Source organism: Kwoniella pini, chromosome 2 (assembly GCF_000512605.2).
Source record: "Kwoniella pini CBS 10737 chromosome 2, complete sequence".
Taxonomy (NCBI): domain Eukaryota; kingdom Fungi; phylum Basidiomycota; class Tremellomycetes; order Tremellales; family Cryptococcaceae; genus Kwoniella; species Kwoniella pini.
In genome coordinates this window covers 2,066,023-2,088,489 of record NC_091717.1, presented here as the reverse complement: position 1 = coordinate 2,088,489, position 22,467 = coordinate 2,066,023, and the positions used below count along the sequence as shown (strand labels likewise).

At 44.4% G+C, this 22,467-nt stretch overlaps 6 protein-coding genes across 6 annotated transcripts; 4 read left to right on the top strand and 2 right to left on the bottom strand.

Annotated features, from left to right (window-relative positions):
- Positions 1 to 27: 27 nt before the first annotated feature.
- I206_102110 (uncharacterized protein) lies at positions 28 to 2,150 on the top strand (the record flags this gene model as incomplete). The annotated part of the gene is made up of 13 exons (XM_019158496.1): positions 28 to 38; positions 98 to 110; positions 180 to 230; positions 285 to 348; positions 408 to 552; positions 609 to 745; positions 796 to 847; positions 910 to 1,062; positions 1,122 to 1,210; positions 1,263 to 1,387; positions 1,437 to 1,495; positions 1,553 to 1,979; positions 2,040 to 2,150. 13 exons carry the CDS (start codon positions 28 to 30, stop codon positions 2,148 to 2,150), a joined length of 1,437 nt encoding a protein of 478 aa, XP_019008242.1.
- Positions 2,151 to 2,596: 446 nt separating this feature from the next.
- I206_102109 (uncharacterized protein) lies at positions 2,597 to 5,910 on the top strand (the record flags this gene model as incomplete). The annotated part of the gene is made up of 3 exons (XM_019158497.1): positions 2,597 to 3,500; positions 3,560 to 4,720; positions 4,778 to 5,910. The coding sequence occupies 3 exons, from the start codon at positions 2,597 to 2,599 to the stop codon at positions 5,908 to 5,910; spliced, it is 3,198 nt and encodes a 1,065-aa protein (XP_019008243.1).
- Positions 5,911 to 6,111: 201 nt separating this feature from the next.
- On the bottom strand, positions 6,112 to 7,380 carry I206_102108 (uncharacterized protein; the record flags this gene model as incomplete). The annotated part of the gene is made up of 5 exons (XM_019158498.1): positions 6,112 to 6,258; positions 6,344 to 6,504; positions 6,577 to 6,619; positions 6,707 to 6,870; positions 6,969 to 7,380. The coding sequence occupies 5 exons, from the start codon at positions 7,378 to 7,380 to the stop codon at positions 6,112 to 6,114; spliced, it is 927 nt and encodes a 308-aa protein (XP_019008244.1).
- Positions 7,381 to 11,728: 4,348 nt separating this feature from the next.
- On the top strand, positions 11,729 to 13,781 carry I206_102107 (uncharacterized protein; the record flags this gene model as incomplete). The annotated part of the gene is made up of 2 exons (XM_019158499.1): positions 11,729 to 12,122; positions 12,190 to 13,781. 2 exons carry the CDS (start codon positions 11,729 to 11,731, stop codon positions 13,779 to 13,781), a joined length of 1,986 nt encoding a protein of 661 aa, XP_019008245.1.
- Positions 13,782 to 14,558: 777 nt separating this feature from the next.
- I206_102106 (uncharacterized protein) lies at positions 14,559 to 19,484 on the bottom strand (the record flags this gene model as incomplete). Its single annotated transcript, XM_019158500.1, has 9 exons — positions 14,559 to 14,594; positions 14,655 to 14,740; positions 14,797 to 14,914; positions 14,999 to 15,093; positions 15,150 to 18,474; positions 18,528 to 18,821; positions 18,879 to 18,990; positions 19,048 to 19,167; positions 19,264 to 19,484. 9 exons carry the CDS (start codon positions 19,482 to 19,484, stop codon positions 14,559 to 14,561), a joined length of 4,407 nt encoding a protein of 1,468 aa, XP_019008246.1.
- A 458-nt stretch (positions 19,485 to 19,942) lies between these two features.
- I206_102105 (uncharacterized protein) lies at positions 19,943 to 21,948 on the top strand (the record flags this gene model as incomplete). Its single annotated transcript, XM_019158501.1, has 6 exons — positions 19,943 to 20,276; positions 20,343 to 20,416; positions 20,481 to 20,849; positions 20,912 to 21,342; positions 21,409 to 21,569; positions 21,629 to 21,948. 6 exons carry the CDS (start codon positions 19,943 to 19,945, stop codon positions 21,946 to 21,948), a joined length of 1,689 nt encoding a protein of 562 aa, XP_019008247.1.
- Between the last annotated feature and the right edge of the window lie 519 nt (positions 21,949 to 22,467).

The window sequence follows — 22,467 nt, the reverse complement described above, 5'->3', positions numbered from 1 at the left end:
TTAGCTGATCAGCCAAAGTGACCCGAAATGAGTAATCTGTAGGTCCTTCTTTACCATAGCGAGTGTGGCAATGTGCTGATCACGAAGCGTCTGGCAGATATGTGACCGAAGTAAGCTTCTTTCTGACCTCCACATTTGATGTCCAACTTATGCATGATTGATAACAAACGCCTTAACAGCCCGCTACTAATGGGAAAGTCATCATAGATACCACCTCGGGGGAGATAGAGGTAAAGCTAGACCTTAAAAGACCTTGTTTTGGCGAGCTAATGACTAGATCATAGGTCGAACTATGGGGTAAAGAGTGTCCAAAAGCTGTTCGGAACTTCCTTGCTCTGTCCATGGAAGGTGAATTGATCTACTTTGGGAGAATTTTGGGAAACTGACTGATAGATCTGACGATGCAGGTTATTATGACGGTGTCATATTCCATCGAGTCGTACCTGGCTTCATTATTCAGGCTGGTGATCCCACGGGAACAGGTACAGGAGGAGAAAGTTTTTACGGTGAACCATTCGAGGATGAAATACATCCTAGATTGAGATTCAACAGGTATGTCAGTTACAGTGTCCGCTTTTGATGTTGAGCTGACGATAGTTGGATCACAGACGAGGTCTATTGGGTATGGCGAACAACAGTAAAAGACATACCAATACCTCTCAATTCTTTTTCACTTTGGATAAAGCCGAGGAATTGACAAATAAACATACTTTATTTGGGAAGATTGTCGGAAGCACCATATATAGTGAGCTGTTTTCAATTCAGAAGGATAGATTCATCTGACATGCTTGAAAGATGTCCTGAATATTGGTCAATTGGATATTGATGCGGAAGAGAGACCGGTAGTGTGAGTATCCATCAGAAGCCTGAACGGCGACTGGGTACTGATGTCCAATCCCTCATCTTTAGACCGCCAAAGATAAAGGGCATAAGGATAATAGAAAATCCTTTTGATGATATCGTACCCCGTATAACGGCTTCAGAGCGTAAGGCTCAACATCAAGCTAGGGTTGAGGCTAAGAAGGAAATAGAGTTCAGGGAGAAGAGGGCAAAAGCCAAGAAGTGAGCGGAATCACTGAATATCAATTGTAGGACCAGCTGATGAAGCTTGTTCTCAACAGAAACACTGGATTGTTGTCTTTTGGAGATTCTGAAGAGATACCTGAGACAGAGGTCAAAGTAAAGAAGAAGGGAATGACAAGGCAGGATTGTAAGTGTTATCAAGCTTTCATCAGATCTTTTGGCTTATGGAAACAAACAAGTACTGGAACCAGCGGAGACAGCTACCGCTAAGCCAGCGCAGTCTTACGTGGATGTACCGGACTCACTGAAGAACCTAGGCAGTAGTAGTAGTAAGAAAGAGTTAGAAAAGGAGAAGGAGAAAAAGGTGAGCTACAGGAGCATTTTTCCAACTCATGACTGAACACCGTACGTAGGCTGTTGTGGATCTCAAAGCTATCCGAGAACAACATGAGCGCGAAAAAGCAGGAAGCAGGTAAGCTATATTTAGGCTTAGCACGTTTCACAATCAGCTAACAGCGATGGATCGTAGTGCGTCGCGTCAGGCTGAAATAAAGCGTATGGAGGAAGATCTGCGGAAGCTCAAGAAACGCACGGGCGATGTATCAGATTCTGACTCTGATTCAGATCGTGGTAAGCGTAGGAAAGGACCATCCATGCTTGAAGAGGAACTTGCAAAGTACTCCAAGAATCGAGGTAGAGCAGCAAAACATGGTAGCAAGCGAGGGAGGAAGGATGAAGAAGATGATTTGTTGAAAGAGATGAGCAAGTTTAGTAGTAAAGTAGCCAAGGCTGGGCCGGCTGAAAGAGAAGACGAGGCAATACGGCCGAATGCTGCGGACGAAGTCATTGGCGAAGAGGACCTGGAGGTTGACGATGACGTAGAATGGATGAAACACAGCTTGAAATTTGTCGTAGATGAGAAGGAATTAACCAGGAGAGCCGAAGACGAATACTCAGTGAGCATGCCTTCTACCGCTCCGTCAGATAGCGCTGAACTAGATGAACGTTATTTGTAGGTGATTGATCCTCGAGCGAAAGCGCGCCAACTTGCCGATGAAACGCGGAAGGAGAAAGATAGTCACAGAAGAGGTATGCGTACAGCTGCCGATGTAGGCAGACGGAGATAGGCCTAGCCATTTTAATTCATAGCATTGCGTACGAGTGTCGAGCATCAAGCTGTATAGATGCCAGCTTGAAGTATGGAATAAATCATATTGTCAAAACAACAGGTTTGAGTGGCAAATATGATAAATGACTTAAAAAGGGAAAATGACCACGTGTTTCGAGTAAACATCGTACCACTTTAATAATTGACATTTTATTGTAATGAATGAGACCATGACAATTAATGATAATAATATCATAGATGTCATTCTACTATGATACGATCATATATCCATTAACAGCTGACGAGATACATCGCATTGCCACTTGGGGGAGAGAAGAATTCAAATATAGAGATATCCATACATAAGGGCAACCTTCCTCGGCACTGTACCACGAAACAGTATTGATCTTGCATTTCCCGATCGATTATTGTAACCAGATCACTGCCCAGCAGCAACATTTCACCATGTCAACATCTTTATACACTCAGACAAACATGCAAAATACTAGGCCTGAGGATGAGACGTTATTCTTCGACGAGAATATCTCCCCTTCAACAGCTTTGTTCTCTTCAGAACTATTAGATCCTTCATCATTACTTAATATCCCTCAGATGGGTGGGTCTTCATCATCGCATAATCAACATTCACCTTCAATATCAGCATCAAGTGATAGTCAATCCATGTATCATTCATCAAGATTACCATCTTTATCACCTTCTATGCAATCTATGAATCTTTCAAATCTATCTTCTAATGGTCACTCCCCTAGATCAACATCTTCACCTTCTTCCCATTCTAACTTCTCCCTGTCAGCAACGGATGATTTTTTGTTCAATGGTCTAGGTAACAACAGTTTTGATTCGACTGAATTGGATGTATTATTTCAATCTGAAGATAGTAAAGATTTTTTCTTCCCTCGAGACAATCAAAATAGCAATAATAATCCTAGTTTAATGTTCAGTTCTGACGGTATTTATAACAAGCCGAACGTACAACAACAATTATTTTTCCCAAATCAACAATCAAATCCATTCAACCTAGATGGCTCAAATAATGATGGAAGTTTAGATTTTTTGCAAAATCTTTTCAACGGGAACAGTATGATTAACGACGATACGTTTGATATGTTGAATCTTGATCAAGATGAAAAGAAATCTACAATTAATTCTCAAATGCAAAACTCCTTCCCGATCGATTTTGATTTCGCACAACAAGCTAAAGCGATTGGAACCATGACTCAAAGCCAGAATCAAAGTCAATGGATCAAGCAAAACCAGGTCAACCCGTCGTCCCATGATCAGAATGGGTGGTTTTCAGGAAATCCTAACGGTCCGAATAATATGCCAGCCAGTAATGCACATATCATTGGTGAGTATTCGGTCTAGTTGTGTGATAGTCAGATCTTGATCTAACCGCGGTGTAAATAGACCAAAACCAACCTTCACTGGCAGGCTCGATCCCGGACGTCCAGCAACGAGCCGCGTCTTCAAAATCCCAGGATCGTCCAGCTAAGAAAGCTCAAACCAACGCCAAATCAGCTCCTGAACCACCGGTTGTGGGCAAGCACAACAAAACCGAAAGGCGTTATCGACAAAAAGTACAAGCTGCTCAAGCCGATTTGCGAGATGCTATTCCCGCTTTGAGAGTACTATACGATACTTCGAGTCAAGAACAGAGACTTACAACCGATTTCCGAGCGCCAGATGGAACCGTTGACGGTTTAGGAGAAGTCACTCGACCTAACGCAAGTGCGAAAGCCACTATCCTCATCGGAGCTAGAATGTACATCGAGTTACTACAGAAACGATCAGCAATGCTGCAGAGGAAAGTCAATGCATTGGAAGCATTCAGATTAGCTGTGGCTGGGCAAGATGATTTAACTAGATGGCAAAACGATTTCAACTGCAGGGAGAGTGCTATTCAAGCTGCCGCGGATGCTGCTGCCGCTCTCAAGGTCGAGGAAGAGTCAAATGATGATGAGGACGAAGAAGGCGATGAGGAGGAAGAAGAACAACCCAAGCGAAAGCGTGCGAAGACGACATCTGCACCAAAACAACCTCGTGGTAAACCTGGACCAAAGAAGAAGGAGCAAGCAACTTCGCTGGCGCAAAACGCTGCCAGTGGTGGATTGAGGATGTTTGCCGCTTTCGCAGTATCTTTCTCTTTCCTTCCATCGGCTTCTGACATCATCCGGACGACTTCGACTCAGACTACCGCTAACGGTCAGATCCTACCTTCTGAGGCGATTGGTCAAGCTACTACCGGTCAAATTTTATCCAAATTACCTTTCATTACTGCCGAGCATACCTCACGACTACTCGCTAGGGGATTACCTCAAACCATCGTTCCTGCTCCTCACACTTTAGTTGATTGGACATGGAGACTGCTCTTTGCTGTCATATTGGCTTTTTCTGTTGGACCTATCATTTCTCGGTTTACGAAACGAGACGAGAAGGAGAAAGTTGGAAACTTTTCTATACTCGTGAAAGACTGTGCCAAGCTGGTCATGCCGTCTCACAAGAAAAGCAAGCAGGTGGATGAAGATCAGGCTTATTGGAAGTCGCTAGCGGCTGCCATCATTGGTGGAGGTATGTCATCGCAACTAGGAGATTCTGAATCATAGCTGACGTTGATCCCACTTTCAGCGACCGAGCCATCGTTCATTGGCAGGTGGCATACCGTCTTACACTTGCACACCTCCGCGTCGGATGTCTATTCCCTCACTCTACTGGCCTTACTTCAGCCTGATATCCCTTATATCCGATCTGCTCAACAAATCTGGCAAGCTGCTCAAGCGAAGATTAATCCTTCGACCCCTTTGACTCTAGTTACTGTACTCAGGATGCCCTTGCAAGAAGCTCTTCGTTGTGTCGATTCGCTAGATCAGACTTCATCGCCTATTGCAGCAATAGCAGAGCAGATCACCTTGGTCCATATCTATGATCTCTACTCCCGATTCTTCGTCAAATTAGTCAACGCATCCACTCGATCAGCGTTGAACGGTACTTCGCAAACATCGATTAAAAACTTATTGATGGATCTTGAATCATGCGACATCGGTTCTTCCCTAAGGTCTTCCGCATTTGACAAAGAAGTACGGACCGCCATCGAAGGGTTGCCCAAAGGTTCAGCTGCCCACGCACTGGGTCTTGTCTTGGTCGGCTTATGGGGTATATTCATCAAACCCACACCCGCTGCGCAAGTCGCACTCGCTACTGCGCTAGCGGCTGAAGAGATACAAGGTGCGGGCAAAGGATTATCATCCATCTCAGCCATGCTTGAGCTGCTCTATCCTGGTTCGAAAGACGTATTAGTCGTCAGAGGATTAGACAAATCGGAGATGGAGAACAAGTTACCTAAAAACGCTCTTGCAATCGATAAGCTTGCTATAACCTGTATAGAGTATATTAAACTTCTTATCTCGTCAAACGAAGTCAATGACCCGAGTTTAAGTCGAGTACAAAGATTAGAAGCATCAAGGCGGGTACAAAAGGCTTCTGCTCATTTGAGATTGGTTCTCACCCAGACCAAATTCATCGGATTTGAGGATCATTTACAATCTTCGATATATGATGACTTAGAATATGATGAATCTGAGGCCGAAGAAGAGATGGACGAGGATCTTATACATTCGGATCTTGAGAATGAATCCAAAAAGCTTGAAATTGCTAAAGAACGATTAGTGAAAGTTTTGTATACCATAGGAAGAAGAGCGGCTGGACGATCGAATGGGAGGGACGAAGATTCGGGTCTTGAAGGTGATTTGGATGAATTGTAAATACAGTTGTAGGCCATCCGCTCGCGCGTGAATAGAGTAATAATATGTTACATGTAGTTTGTATAAATGACTTTCTGACAGCCTCTCCTTTACCCACTGTGTTACATCAGACACGGAAGCCTTCAGTGGGTCGAACAAATTTTGTCTATTTACGCAATGTATATATACATACTAAGCGAAGTATTTTCTATGTCCGCATAATCATTGCAGCAATTTCTTATTCCTCAAGAAACTTTCTACTGCTTTGACGAAATCATCAGGATTTTCTTCAGGTACCCAATGCATACTTCTCGGAATCAATTTGAATGAAACGTCATTTGAGTATTCTTTAGTCTGATCTTCAAGAAACTATAATCAGGTAATATCAATGACTACAGCAGCTCATGTGATTTGATTGCGGGAGATTGTAAAGATAGATTATAAATTTACTTACTTCTTTCATAGGTGAATCTTCACCTGATAAAGTTAATGTAGGAATTGACAATTTACCATTTTTCTCTAAAGTCTTTTTAAAATCGCTTACATCGCCATGAAAAGCTCTATATGTGTCAAGTCCGCATCGTATACCGCCAGGAGCAGAAAATGCTTTTGTATCTGCTTATTGAAATCAGCCAACTCGTGTTCTCCTAATTTTCTCTTTTTGTCAGCTTAAGTTGGTTGACTCACAAACTTCAAGATCTTGATCAGTTAAGAAAGAAGGGTCAAAACACTAAATCAATGGAACGCTCATTAATATTACAAATAAATTGTTTACTATTTTGATCTTTGAGGGCAAGTGGGAGAACATGAATCTCACCAGCCTATGGTAGAAATGACCAATATATTCCTTCTCTTTACCTTGAATTAATAATTCAGGTAAATCTGCTTGATTGTGAAAGAAGAAATGCCATAAGAATGGCCAAGTTGATTTTGGATCTGTTGTAGCTTTATCATAAGATTTAGTACCGGGTATAGGTGCTTCTACAGCGACAAAATGAAAGCTTAGCCCAGTTCATTAATTTCCCTTATCAAATGGAAGCTCGACAAGTAAAATGTGGGTTCAATGAAGTGAAACTTACCAAAAGTGATTAAAGCTTCAACGTCATTTTGAAATTGTAAAGCCAATGAACTTGCTACCATACTTCCAATATCACTTCCAATTATAATAGCTTTATCAATTCCTAATTTATCTTTATAAAGAGTATGTATATCTTTTGACATTGTTAATTTGTCAAATCCATTTCTAGGTCTATCTGAATCTCCTGCTCCTCTATAGTCAACTGCAATTACCCTAAATCCTAATTCGGAGAAAGGTTGAATTACTTGTCTCCAGCAATACCAAGTTTGAGGAAATCCATGTACCAAAATTAATGTCTTTCCATTCTCATTGGTCTCAGGCTTAATATCGACATAATGAAGTTTTACACCTGGACAAACTTCTCCTTTGCCGTGTAACCATGTTGAGGGTTCTGAAGTAAATGTCCGGACCATTGTAATGTTGAGCTGATTTGATTGTAAATAACCTCACAACTTAAGGCTGCGAGGAAGTGTTGTATGCAAGAAGATAGCTGAAGCGTTCATTTGCTTAGCTCAGCTATAGCATTTTACTCATATCGTAAACAATATCTGGTACAGCGAGCGTCATATGACGTCAAAAAGGCTCACTCCACCAAATCCCGGTATTTATCAAATCTCGACATGCGTCTGACCAGCTTACGATATCATGATGGTGGTTGACCAGGCTACGAGTGTGACTTCAATCCGCCAGAAATGATCTTGCGACCTCCCTCGACGTTGAGTGAAGTGATACTGAAGCATAATCAATGAGGCTTTTAAGTCCAAATTGCTGGATGCCAAGACCGGAGACCGCCGGTAAGTGATGAAAGAGTTCGGTTGACCCACAGGAACCGCCTAATCTCTCTTTCGAGGATTGGGTATTCGAACGGCCGAAGGACAAGTCCACATCCAAGGCTCTGCTGATGTGTATATGCATGCGATGAAATGACCGTCATCTAGTATATGAGGGTTCCCTAAGTGCTTGAAGGGCAAACGCTGGATAGGGAACTCGAAGTCAATTGCAAACACTCTTTGACCAAGAAGAGCAATCTCTAAAACTGCAAGATATTGAACAAGATCGAAATGTACAAAGGAAGGAGAACCAGAAAGTGATGCCTCAAGGGTAACACATCAGATTCGAACGCTTTATAGATGTTTTGACTCTACCCATATCCCTCATGAAAAGCTTTTTTACGCTTGGAATGGGTTTTAAAGATAGTGGAAGAATCGAGATAATTCAGGTGATTGGAGCTGGAAGAAGATGAATGTTAATCTTAAAGATTCCGTGCGCATCATACATACAGGACTCAGTTGCCACCGGACCGGCGAGTGATTAAACCTAGAGGATTTCGATAAATCACAGTTTGAGGACGATAATCTGCTGTGAGAGGAACAATATTGGAATTGTCGCGCATGTATAAATCCATACATCCCGAAAAACAACGGCCATGACCGAATATACTACTGCTTTCAACAGCAGCTACCAGACAAAGACCCGCTCAAAGTATGTCAACTTCCCCTATAAGCCGAAACAAACGGGCTGGTAGATCAACGGGTGGAGAAAATGGCTGCCCACGTGCACTGTGAAAGCTATTTTGGTTCTGTACCGTTCCACATTTCTGGTATGTATCTGCAACCCTTGTTATATCAATTCTAAAGGCTTATACCCTGAGCACTGTCTGCTTGAACCATCCGGAATGGGTAAAAAATGGGTATCATTCGGAGGTATTTGTAAGTCAATTTTTCCGGTTACCATACTTCTGGATACGATTGTTTCGTTGAGTTTTGGCGCCCTTGTCAAGCTATACATATACCAACGTCGAGTAAATTCAACAGACGAGTCTTCACAGTTTCGGATGTAATGTCTTGGATCTGGCAATTGCCGCTGCTCTGCCGCTGCTCTGCCGCTGGATCTCCAATGGTTATGCCCAGAGGTGAAGAGGTGAGGCCCATATGGAATAATTGTATGATGGGTGGCGTGAAACAAGATGAAACGAAGTCCTGTGAGACAAGTTCTCCATTGATTACATCAGTCGATCCTCGTGGCACAATTTGGGTTCCCGACGCGGTCGACGAATCCCACTGGATCATCCGAGACCGAGAGTCTAACGAATCCGGAAGCATTCATGTGTATCGGATATGGAAAAGTAACATTGACGATCAAGATACAGGATTCGGGGTGAGAGACATCTGTCTAAGCCATTGATTATAGGACTCATCTCGTATTGTTCTTTTTATTCGAGGATCAATAAGACATCAGAAACATACCGCCAGGTTGCTAAAAGCGTCAGCCCTTGCCATGTGATACGCGGCTCTGTCCAAAAGATGCGTTATCCAAATGCATGGTACCGTTAAAAAGGGATCGTCTATTTTTGAACGCCTCTCGCATCTTTGTTCTTCCGGCTGATTTGGGGTTCAGCGGACGGAGAGTTTTATCGCATGAATCTTCGACTCGGAGGCTAAGTGCACAGGGATTTCCTTCGCATTGATGACTGGTAAATGTCAATCTAGGCCAATCATCAAGCATATAGTAAAGAAAAGCCAAAAAGAAGAACGCCTCTTCTGTCATTTTTTAGGTAAAAAGAATATGCAGGAGCGAATTGTCACGTAATTTCAATTTCTTTGCTCCACTTTATTATCATCTTACAAGGGATTCGCACTTCTGATTACTGATCAATATTTAGCATTAAGGTCAAATTCGATCCAGCTTCACCATGTATACTCGAATTCTCTGTATGTATGCGTAGCTGCATAGTAATACTGAGACACGGTCTTGTGCAATCTGCGTGAGCTGATTAGAGCCGTAGGTCTATATGGGTTGGTGAACACGAGGTAGGCGCATCCCGTGTCTTAAGTACCTGCTTGGTTCTTCGCTCGTTCACGGTCGTATGAAGGGAAAGAGGAGAGACATGGTTCCAGTTTTCACCCTTTTCTATGAGAGTGGAGGGATCATCGGGGAGAAATTTAGCTGTTTTCGGACAATTTTTATCATTGCATAAAAAAGGGCGTGACAATCATCAGCCGAATTGATTCACTGATCGGGGATTATACCGCATCCTTATTACGAAAGGGTTGAATTTGAGTGAGACAATCGAATAAAACAGCTTTCGTGCTCATAAGCATCCCGTTTCGCTATTCCAAGGTTCAGATTTCAGGTAACTAAGTCTAAAATACGTACAAATTTGTTGATTCCACTGTGCCGGTTGCGGATTTTAGCATAGTAAGGGAGTGGGTACCCGTCATTGCTCCCCGCATAGAGAAGAGGTTCTTTCACGATTTACCCGTTCCATCCTAATTCTCTTGTTCTGCTATCAGCCGGTGCATATATGTTGTGTGGTGGAGTCAATCTTACCGAATAATCGAATGATTGCTGCGCTTCAGTCAAGAATAAACAGAAACATCAAGGCAAGTTCCAAGTGAATCAAATAAATGTTACCGAGGCGAGACATTCGGTAATGATGTGACTCATTGTTATACACTTCATACAACCCTTTTTCCTTAATCGACCATGATCTGCCATTGTTTCAACGCGTTAGGATGAATTTGAAAAAGGGTTGTGCAAGGGCAGATTAATGGTAACAAGCATGTGGTGCCTGCCCCGACAATATTGTATTTCCCGGTTCAAACGCAACGAGACTATTTCGATCGCTCATGCGTTCTGACGTCTACGAAGATTTATAAGGAACAGAAGATGCTATACTCGTTCCCGTCAGCGGTTAAAAGGGATCTGGAACAGTTTGAATAAATACCCAACCCAACTGTTGAATTTCAATCGCCTCTTATACCAATTTGCATGTTGTTTCACCATAATTCTTGTTTGCCTCTTCGTCGCATTGTCAAAACATCTACAAACAAGACATCGTTCGACAACATTAGCGGGTGGGGTACTACAGTCGGAGAAATCTTTCCACGGCTGCTGTATGCTATCGATCCCCTGGCAAGAACGGCGAAACAGTCCTTAGACATTTTGGTCTCACTATCGATCTGGAGGAGTTGCCGATCATATATTCAACGCAATTGCACGACTTCAACAAAAACGGCATCACACGAAGGAGGCAAAGATCTTTCAATAAGTACCCGCCCAACAACTATTTGAGAATATAAGCTATATAATAATCGTCCAGATCGGAATACACTATTTTACCGGTTTCAAGTGTACTCTCTTGTGATTCACCGAAAACCCCCAACAGCATTTCGGTTTCACCAAGTAGTAACTTCTAATCACCGAAGCGATTCAGCACACGAACTATCGGACGGGGAAATCATTGCAATAAGATCATTTTCTAAAATAAAGGACTCACCACTTACACCATAGGGATCCCAAGGAATAGAGAAAACGCTAATTGTGTACCGTCATCGGTCCTTAGTTGTGTCGTAATCCACAGTCAAAAAACGTTGTCAGTTTCTGAATTTCTGGAACCGCAATAATAATAATTGGGAAAGCCGCTTCAAAACACGCAAGGCATTGGAATTTCCGGTCGGACCGTAGCCTCAACATACGTCAATTTGTCTTAGAACTATCAGCTATCACCTGGAGTGATCTTCAGTCGGACTTTACTTACTCTGTATAGTCGTCAGGATAGGTCTTGTCTGTGCCGAATTGCACTCAACCTCAAGATACCGGCTTTGCTACCGAGACACAACCCATAATAGCGGCCGTATACTCATAACATCAGGAGTTTGGCTCGAACAATAAACAGTCCATTGTGATTGGCACTCATAGGCTCTACATGCTAGCCTGAAAATCTGGCATTATATATTATATCCATTTACGATTGTCACCATGTTCACCTCTTCGCAATCGCAGCTTCAACCCATCTTTCCTTTAACCAATCCTTCACCATACTGTGATCATAACTCACCTTCGTCATCGACACAAAATATATACAGAGCTTCTAGCATGTCACAACCATTTGCAACCTCATCTTCAGCTTCTTCCTCGCGATGTGCGAGTCCTTCGACAGCATGGTCTGCCTCTCCAACGATGTCGCCTTCCCCAACCATGTCATATCGTTCTCGAGAATCAACAGCTGAATCATTTGAGATGTCTACCCCTTCAACACCAAGGCGAAGACAAGGCAGTGGATTCTGGACTTCCCTGATGCATCATGGTAAAAATGCGTCGAGAGAGCTTGAACAACAAGAGGATGAGATGATGCAGGTAGACACTGTGGCAGGTGAGTTATATAGCTACTGCAGTCTTTTCTCTAGAACACGAGTGATTGATGTAGCACTGCAACGTAGATTCATTCTCGTTTACCGCTCCACCGTCAAGACCTATCTGCTCCTTGTCAGCCTCATTCCAAGATTCTGAAACCTCTTCTTTGATACCGCCATCCTTTTATCCTGGTCAATCGATCCCCGTGGTGCTTACCTTCGAGCTCGATCGATACTCTTCTTTGCCACATTTTCTAAATCCAACACTATCAATGTCAATGATCGGCACTTTACATCTACCAGGATCTGCTCCACGAACCATAATATGCGTATCCGTGTCTCTATCTGAAGGATTAGCATTATGGGCAAGAGATGCTCAACAAACATATATGACAAATCCACCTCGTCATAGGGAATGTTCAATTGATCCTTCATATGGTTTACCAGGTGGAACATATTCATTACCACTCACAGTTCAAATACCAGCAACACCTCGATTACCACCATCTTTCAGTGTTCGATCATCATCTTTCGCAGTTACTTACGCATTGACAGTAACTCTGTCATGCGATGATCCTGCATTACCCAATACTGGGACCAGATTAGTCTTAACAGATATGGCAAAACCATTCGAAATGATGCCTGAAACTTTACCCACAAGAGCACCTCGATATATACCTCAATCATTCTCAGTCAAAACTGATTTACCAATTCAGTCGACTTTTGCCACCTTAAATCCAAATCATCCTTTGCCTGTTTTATCTAGGCAGAATGCAAAATGGACTATTCATCCTCATATACCGACAACCACTTACTCTCCAACATCGACAATCCCATTCTCGATTTCTCTATCGCCTCCTTCCATCGCGGAATTGCAAAACCAGTTGGATCTACCAGAAGGTTATCAATTGTCTCAACCTACCACTCAGATCTTGATCAGAATAGCGTTGGTCAGAAGGGAACATTGTTCATTATCGATCATCGAACCACTGGATTCGCAAGGGAATGGATTAGTGACTGAAGAAGAGTTAAATTCAAGATGGGGATGGATTGAATCTTCTTCTCAAGACAAAATCAAACTTAGGAATATCGTATTACCTCTCATGCCTAAAGAAGTCCGTACTTGGAATAGTGGAATGTCAACTATGTTGAATGTCGGTCCTTCTATTCACGATCAAGAACAAGGTGTAGGAGTATCTTCGACTTTCCACCTAAACGTCACCTTAGCATTTTTATCACTTACACAAGGATCTCCTTCATTAATGGATTATTTACCAGCTGGCTTCAATGATAAAACTATAGAAGATATAATAATACCAAAATGTGGTGAATTTAGTGAACCATCCTCACCAAATCAAGAAGGATATTTCAATATCTCTAAATTCAAGAAATGTTTCCCTGGAACAGTCAAGACTTTACCACTTCCGATCGTTGTTGGGTCCGTATCGGAGCCTCGAGGTGCAATGCATAATGTAAGATGGAGTGATTTACACCTTTCTAGGAATTCAAGTGGAAGAGAAGTTGGCAGAATGATTCATGGCGAGACACTTTCAATGGAAAATGGTTGGATGGTACCTCCTCCCTCTTATAACGAAGCTATCAAGTCTGCTCCTTACGAATTCAAAATTGACACGAGACAGTTGGACGAAGATTATGAAGATATGGAAATAACCTGTTGAATTAGAGACCAAGTTGATTTAATCATAGAGTCGTCACATCGTCGTCCTCCCTCATCGCTTTAGTATAGAATGTAATATACTCAGTTGTAATCCTTTCGCTTCCATAGACACTTGCCACCATTATCATAATAATTTTCGCATAGATATTGCATGTATGCTGCATTTGACTACGATCAAAATACTGCATCATGATAGCAGTGTAAAATTAAGTCCCAAGATCAATCACGCGGAGATGATGGATTGATTAGCTTTTTCAAATTTTGTTTAGACGGATCAGTAATATTTACCATACGGAAATCGAGACATCAACACAACAGCGACGCAGGTATTCGAATATCATGGTTCAGATAATCGCCGTTTTACCATACGGAAATCAGGAACTCGACGCAACAAGGACACAGCTTTACAACACAAGTGTTAAACTGTCCCACCACATCATATTCACTTTTCGTCATACGGAAATCGAGTTCAGGACGCAACAACAACACCACTTGACTCTAATGCAATATTAAAGGGAAAAACAGAAGATTAAGCCACGCTTTGCCGATCACGATTCCAGCACCTGACTGCGCATGAGGTCAGCAGCTGGTGAATCGCGATCAAATGGTGAATTCGCAGCAAAGTGGTCCCAAAACAATGAGCGGAGTTGCAACGATCTCGTATTCTCATTGCGCGGTTGCATTTTTACGTTTCTGTATTTGTATCATGACCGAAGCCAAGGCATTCACTCTATCTGTCTACCCCTCTGACTTTTTTGTAACATCGTTCCGTGATATACTACACACTCAATCTTATTAATTGCTTGACTCCGGGCTGTTTGACAATAAATTCAGTTCACCGAAGCACACGCTTGAACAATGGAGACAAACTCACCACCCAGGTAGTCATCTCTCCACTTGAATTGGTCAACAGTTCAACATGCATAGCCAATGCCGAGTTCCAATCCCTAGCACCGACCGCTGCATACCCACGTATTAGCTAACTTCCTCATCGAATAGCAGTAGAGCTGACTTACCCTTTGATATATTGCTAAGTTGATCTATAGCTTGTTTAGGCACCGTCTCGTTATTCAACCCGTCAAAGAGGATATTTAATCTTCGTTCAGTGTCCTCCACGACTTTCTTCACGTTTGGCTGCAAGGAGGCAACGATATTCAGGTCAGCTTCTGTCATGGCTTGCGTCAGATCGCAGTCCGCTAAGATCAATTAGGCGCTCACAGGAAAATTTTTCTGCTTAACAGCATGTAATTCGTTCGATAAAGTTTCGAAGATGGGTTTTGAAGAGGGTGGAATATGTGATCTATCTCCGGCAGCTGTACACTTAGGTCATCAGCATCTGAACGGTCAGCAAGGGTCGGCCCACACTTACGATGTGAGGACTTCACTGGTGCCACTGGTGGTGGAGGTGGCGGGGTCTGTTGTGGAGCTGGTTGAGGGGGAGAGTTGATCACCTGCGGCAACGACACACCTTGTTGTTGCTGTTGTTGGACAGAAGGACTTCTACCTGGTGGAGGTGGACCTGCCATTCTCGAACCCATTGGTGGGGGAGGAGGTGCTTGTGCATGCTGAGTAGGAGGCGACAGCGCCTGGGGAGGTCTTGATTGTGATGGAGGTCTGAACTGGCCTGCTTGTCCTGCAAGTGAAGAAGGTGATCCTACTCTACCTGGGCCGAGAGGTGAAAGAGCTCTTTGAGGTGGAGGTCCAGCCATCACTCCCGGGGGAGGTCCTCCTCTTACGCCTTGTGGTGGAGGTCTAATCGAGGGCGGAGGGCCTCCGATAGGTCCTGAGCTAGAAGCAGAACGTGGTGGAGGAGGTTGTTGGAATTGCTGGGGAGGCACTTGTTGTGCTGGGGGCGGCGAGATGACTGATCTGGCAGGAGGTGGTCTAGGCCCTCCTTTAGGCGGTGGAGGAAGTACACCGGGTTGGGGGGTTTGACGAGCTGGTGGAGGGGCGAAACCAGCTGGAGATTGAGCTTCGAATGGATTAGGCATGTTGGGGAAAGGAGAAGTTATAGCTGAAGGCTTGTTTTCCTTGTTGACAGTGCTTGTAGGTCGCTTAGGTGCAAGACTAGGCGCATCGTTCCAACCTGGAATATCTCTTCGCTGAGCAGCTGGAATCGGGGGTGGAGTATTTGAGACAGGGCCGTTCGATGCTCCTACTCTAGGTGGGGGAGGGACCACGCCTTGAGAAGCGCCGTAAGGTGGTTGAGGTGCGCCGTAGCCTTGGGCTTGAGGCTCATTGGGTCTATACCCATTCGCGCCGTATCCTGAATGTTGATACCCAGTAGCTGTGGATGGAGCGTAAGGGTTGTTGTCATTGAACGCACCGTACGATTGCTGTTGCTGCTGCTGTTGAGGTAGATTATATTGTCCACCAGAAGGAGCTGGTTGATATGGAGCAGGAGCCGCCAAAGGCTTGTATGCGTTTTGAGCAGAAGCGGTAGGAGCCGCGTAAGGAGCAGCTTGCGACTGACCGTAAGGAGTCGGAGGTTGAACAGCAGTGTAGGGAGCAGCTGATGTAGGAGCCGAGCCGTATGGCCCAGCATTTTGCGACGCGTACGAAGAAGCTGTATTGGGCGCGTACGATGTTGTAATTTGAGACTGTACTTTGGCAGCCCCGAGGGCAGAGTTGACAGAGACGCTTCCATCTTGGACTCCTGCAGCATGGAATAGCCTGTCCCTAGCTTTATCGAGTTCTGCCCCGGCGGCACCGGTGCCTTTGTAGTCGGTTGGAGTCATCTTGACGAATTTGGCTGCTATATCAACGAGACCTTGAGTTGCCAGTAGATCGGCGTATTCGTAGTATCTATCATACAGTCCAGCTAGTTTGTAGGTTCTGGCGCCAGTTTCGGCCGCAACAGCGGATTCAGTGGGGCTGAGCAGATCTTCATCTACGTAACCAGTAGCAGAAGTGAAGACAGCTACTTTTTCAATGAACGATTGGAGGGCTTGAGCATGAGCGGCGTATCGAGTAGTTTCCTTGGCTTCTTCCTCCTCTGACATCTCATCCACCCAGATACTGATGACCTTTTCCAGTTTTCTAGCAGCAAGGAAACACAAAGTAGCATCTTGTCTGGCAATCTTGGCCGATGTTTTAGCTTCTGGACTATCTGATCCTGAAAGAGTTCGCCATCTGAATTGAAGTCTTTGTCCAAGTTGTTCAGCGAGATTGCTGAATTCCGACTCCTTGGCGAAAGTACAAATGACCACAAAAGCAACCTTCCATTCGGACAAGTCGGCATTCTGAACGATATCAATCAAGTCTTCGGTAACAATAGACTGGAACACTCGAAGGAATGGGAGTGAGGCGGTTTGTCGAGCAAAGTATGCTTTTTGGGTAGATTGAAGAAGATCGGGTCCACCTCGGACAGCGAGCAGGAGAGCATCGGCGAAGCGTTCAGAAGCCAGACAGAGGTCAACGGCGGATTTGAAGTCGCCCATTACCAGAGCCTGCGTTATGAGCTTATCGATATTGCTTTCGCCTTGTGGGTAGATCTGGAAGGTGTTCTCCTTAGTCATCACCTCGTCCCGGACTGAAGAAGCTCGACTCCCAATGGTGGCGGCAACAGAAGAATCGATGAACTCGTGGTTTTTATGGGGAACGATGTGATCGAGAGTTGGGTTTTTTAGTGCACCCGATGTCATGGATGAGAAGAAGTCTGCGTCGGCAGCAGCAGGGGTACCGGGGGTATGATCGTCGTCGAAAAGACCCTTGTCCGTTGAACCGGTCGTTGAAGCAGCCTCTGACCCTTTGACACTGGCCGTGTCATCTGCAACCGAGGTAGCTTCTTCTGGTGTTTTCTCAACGGTCGGAGTTTGGAGCTCTGATTCATCTTGTACCTCCGGCTTCGCAGGTGATTCTGCAGGTTCTTCAGTCACAGTCACAGAGGGGAAATTTCCGATAGCGTCTTGTACCTTTCGTGCTACTTCCTCCTTTGAAAAGCCTAACAACTGAACGATTTCGTCACGTGAATTGGCTTTGAAAAGGGTTTGAAGGGCTTTCCAAGCTGCGTCATCTCCACTAGCTTTATCAGAGCAAAATTCGGCGAGTTTCTCCTTTTCACCAGCTGTAGCGTCCAAGGCAGTAGCCCTATCTATAACGCCTTGCTCGGTGGTGATGTTTCGAAGATGGACGACACCGCTTTGATGTTTACCTGAAGCACCTGGAAGATTGGACGTGGTAGCGAGTAGACCACCGAATCCAAAAGTAGCCGACACAGGCCGTCGAAGCCATTTAGGAGTTTGCGTGAGCGAAAGGACGTTGGATGTATCATTGGCTGGCTCTTCCCGACTCAGAGCGCCAAACACGTCATCTGCCGATGCTTCTTCATTGAACTTTTCCGCAGGTTGAGACGATAAGCTGGTGGTTTGAAGGGAGTGAATGGCAATATGACCGTCGAAAGAAGCAGTAGCAAGAAGATCTGGGTTTCGTGGACACCAGGATGTCTGGAATGACCAATCATTACTGGTAGGTAATTCTCCGATGATCTCCCCAGTTTGAGGGTTCCAGCAGAGCGTTCGATTATCTTTACCACATGATAACAACAGATCGGCATCTTGCTTGCACCAAGCGACAGACAGAACTCCTTTGTGATGACCGCTGAGAATCTTTTCGGGAGCACGAGTATTTCTTAAGTCCCACAACATGATGATTGGAGACTCGTCATCTTCGGAAGCAGTGATCAATCTTGTAGCCTGGCTTAGGGTCAGCGACGTCTCCAGCGAGGGTGGACAAAAAGGCGACATACTGATTCAGGGTGCCAACAGACATCACTCATACCTCTTCTTTTACCCATTTGTAATCCAGCAACTCCGCCAATGGCTTCCATTCCCTTTGCGGCACCTCCACCATACTGCAGACTAGCAATTTCCTTACCGGCCTTCACATCCCAAACCGAAGTGAACCCAGATGAAGACGAAGCCGCGAAGATTCGGGCGGTTGTGGGGTTCCACTGAAGTGAAGTGATTTCATTAAGTTTGGTTGATGTTGGGCCTGGAGGGATGGGGGCATTGTTTGGGTTGTTGAGGTCGTAGATATACAGCTGCAGGACAAGAGGGTATCAGCTCAATGTTCAGGAAAGGGTAAAAGGTTTGCTCACCTCGGCATTGATACCACCAGTCAGTATCAAATTCTTTTGGATCTGGTTAAAGTCTAAGCCCCGCACAGGTCCCGTGTGTTTATCATTTTTGAAGATTCGAGCCTCATCGGCGCTACATCCGCATTTGTGTCAGTATTTTCCAGGCTAGCAGGTGATAACTACAACTCACCTTGATCCTGCTAATATCTTCTCTGGGTCAAATAAGTTGACTTCACCAGTCTCCATACCAGCAGCAAGCAAACCTTTCGAATGCGATTCTGTTGGGGCCGACCATGCGAGTCGATTGAATCTACAATGAGAGAACATCAGGTCCAGCCATTATTGGACGAATTACGAGGACATGTGATTCTGAGTGTCGCTGCAGATTCTTCGGGATCATACTCACCGACTGTTAATCGTTATACTAGCCTTAGCGCCCTTTCCCTCTGCACCAAGTCTGAAACTTTCCTCATCTTGGAAGTCGGGCGCCCAGATCTCAAGTTGACTCTCGTTGCTGAAATTCTCATCTAAAGCGCCCGCTACAGCACCAGTCGCTAACAAGGGGGACGAGGAGGATGACTGATCCCAAGCGAATGTTGCTGTTCGTGAGATGTCTTTCAATTTCATGGTGGGTGAGGCGTTGACGCACTGCGCCTGGATATCAATAGGATCAGGAGGGAGATTAGAAGGTGAACTGTTCTATTGATAAGGAAGGGGAGAGAAGCAAGGGTTCGGTATGCGAGATGAGATCGCTTCCAGTTTGAGTGAGAATGAGGTAGAAATGTATAACGTATGGTGTGGATCTGTGATTGAATATGATGGAATGGTTATGACGAGGCGACCTGCAAGACGTGGCGCCGTGCACCGAGATTACAACACGCCTAATCCGATCGAAGCCTTAGGAAAGTTTTAGGCTCGCGGTAGCAAGGTTTTTTGCATTAGGCGCGCCGTCAACCATACTGTTCACACGTGGGAAACTATGATTTTATATTTTTGAAATGTTCAAAGATCGATGATATGTTATATGGCCATGAATCGTTGAACAAGGGTTTAGCAATTGCACCCAGTCGTATTATCCATATACAATGCCAGACCCATTCTTCCAGTCAGAGAAAAAGCGCAAGAGACCGAATCGAGCAGGGCCATCTAGGTCAAATGGAGGTGAAGGTCGACCTTCACCTTATGGCAAAGGGCAAAAATCGAAACCCACCAAACGGGCAGAAAAGGATGAAGACCTTTCGTCGGATGCAGAGGGTGAAAATGGTGGAGGTGATTTAGACGATATGGACTTCAGAGCAGGTCGAGAAGATGTTAATTACAGTGATGAAGAACTGATAGATCGAAATGAGACTGCCGCTGAGAAGCGAGTAAGATTAGCGAAAGGCTATTTGGCCAAAGTAAGGGGTGAAGTTGAAGCTGGTGAGTACAACTATGAATCTTAATGTTTTGTATTTTGAGACTAAATCGAGGTTCTCATGCTGTTAGCCAACGCCAACACCGATTACGATGCTGCAGAGATTGACCGAGAATTGATAGCGTCAAGGTTACAGAAAGATGTTGTAAGTTCAGCAAATCCCTCCTTTCGTCAAAACAACTAACTTATTATTCTTTTGTCTCTTTCAGGCTGAACAATCTGGGAAGATACATCTGTACATCGCTCCCCATGCAGAATCCATCACCACTCGTTTCCTTCCTTCTTCGCCTCATGTCCCGACTTCAGCCGCTCTGACACCGAGATATATATTCGTATCAACCAAACGAGGATCGATTATCAGGTATGCAACTGCAACACTGAAGAAGATCGGGAAACCTTTTGGACAAGCTGTAGGAGATAGTGATGGTCACAAGGGAGAGATTTTATGTATAGCTGCAAGTGAAGATGGGAAATTCGTCGTCACTGGAGGGAGAGACAAAGTTATTGGAGTATGGAATGTTGAAGGGGATGAGCCAGTCTGGGTGACTGGTTTGAGAGGCCATAAGGATGCTGTAACAGTGAGTGGCTTATTCCAATTTGTCAATGCTCATTTACTAACACACCTGGTGCTATATGCTAGTCAATCGCCATACCAGCATTAAATAATCCATCACACCATATTCTCTCGGCTTCATTATCTCGGCATTTAGCTTTACATTCCCTAGCAACCCTCTCAGTGATAGACACATTTTTCGGTCATCAAGATTCTATACCTTCAGTGTCATCTCTGAAACCCACTCTAGCTGTAACAGCAGGCGCAAGGGATAGGACTTGTAGATGGTGGAAAGTTGAAGAAGAGGTCCAGCTGGTTTTCCGAGGAGGTGGAAAGACGAAATCTGATCAAATTGGTTTATTACCTGAAGAGATGAAAGAAAGGCTAGGTGGAGGCTGGACTGAGGGTGTTGACCCGAGTGCAAATCGGAAAGGGAAAGGGAAAGAGTTTGTAGAAGGTAGTATCGACGTAGTCGAGATGCTGGATGACCAACATTTCATTTCGGGTGGTGATTCCGGGTAGGTCATCTTTTCCTTATAATGATTCTTGATGATATAAGAAGCTGACATGTTACCGATTACTAGGTCGATATCGTTATGGCATATCGGGAAGAAAAAACCTATTTTCACTCAAGCTTTCGCTCATGGAATGAGCGATCTAGTCGAGAGCGAAGAATACTCCATAAGCGGGCCTAGATGGATTACCGCATTAGCAGGACTGAGAGGAACCAACTTGTTCGCATCTGGTGAGTTGGTTTTCAGTCTGACAGTATGATCTGGTTAGGTTGCTGATATCCATACGAAGGTTCATACGATGGTCAAATTCGCTTTTGGGCACTCGATCCATCCCTCAAAAACTTCTCAGCAACATCGCTGACAGCTCCAATGAAGGGATTTGTCAATTCGATACAACTTCTGACTTTCCATTCCGAGACTGTGCAGACAGCGTGTTTCCCCAATGTCGGTGAAAATGGAGAGCGTAAGAGTAAGACTGAAATATATCTCGTCGCTGCAGTTGGTCAAGAACCTAGACTGGGCAGGTGGATGAACGACAAGTCCGCTAAAAACGGGATTGCTGTGGGACGAGTGGAACTGAATGAGGAAGGTAGGAGGTTGATGATCTGATCTTGTGCTATGCATGGTAGTCACTTTTGTTATTCGTTATTTCAGATCTATTTCAAGGATGCATGTCGATCATTCCCAGTTTATCCGCTTCTTTTTAGAGTATATAACCCCTAAAAACGCGCCACTTTGTTTCATCTTTTGCGCTACCTCACACGCGTGTATCTTTTGTTACAATAATACACCCCTGAATTAAACAATAACCTTTTTATTATTCGAATAATCAAAAGAACCCATTCATCTTACAAATGAGACTTCATATTGTCAGCATCTTAATCCAGCTACACTATCACGCACACGCTCTTTACAAAATACACTCATTGATATTACTCGTCAGTACTCTCAAGCGACTTTTAAAGCGGAGCACTTCAAGTTCGGAAAAAGACGCTCGGATCCAGCCTTTCCCCAACTGCTGAAACCCTCTCACGAAGAAAGATAGCTCCTTCTCCGGCAGAAGACAGAACATAAGCTGTAGATCAGCCAGCCAGAACTATATAGCGACTTCTCTGATTACTTGAAAAA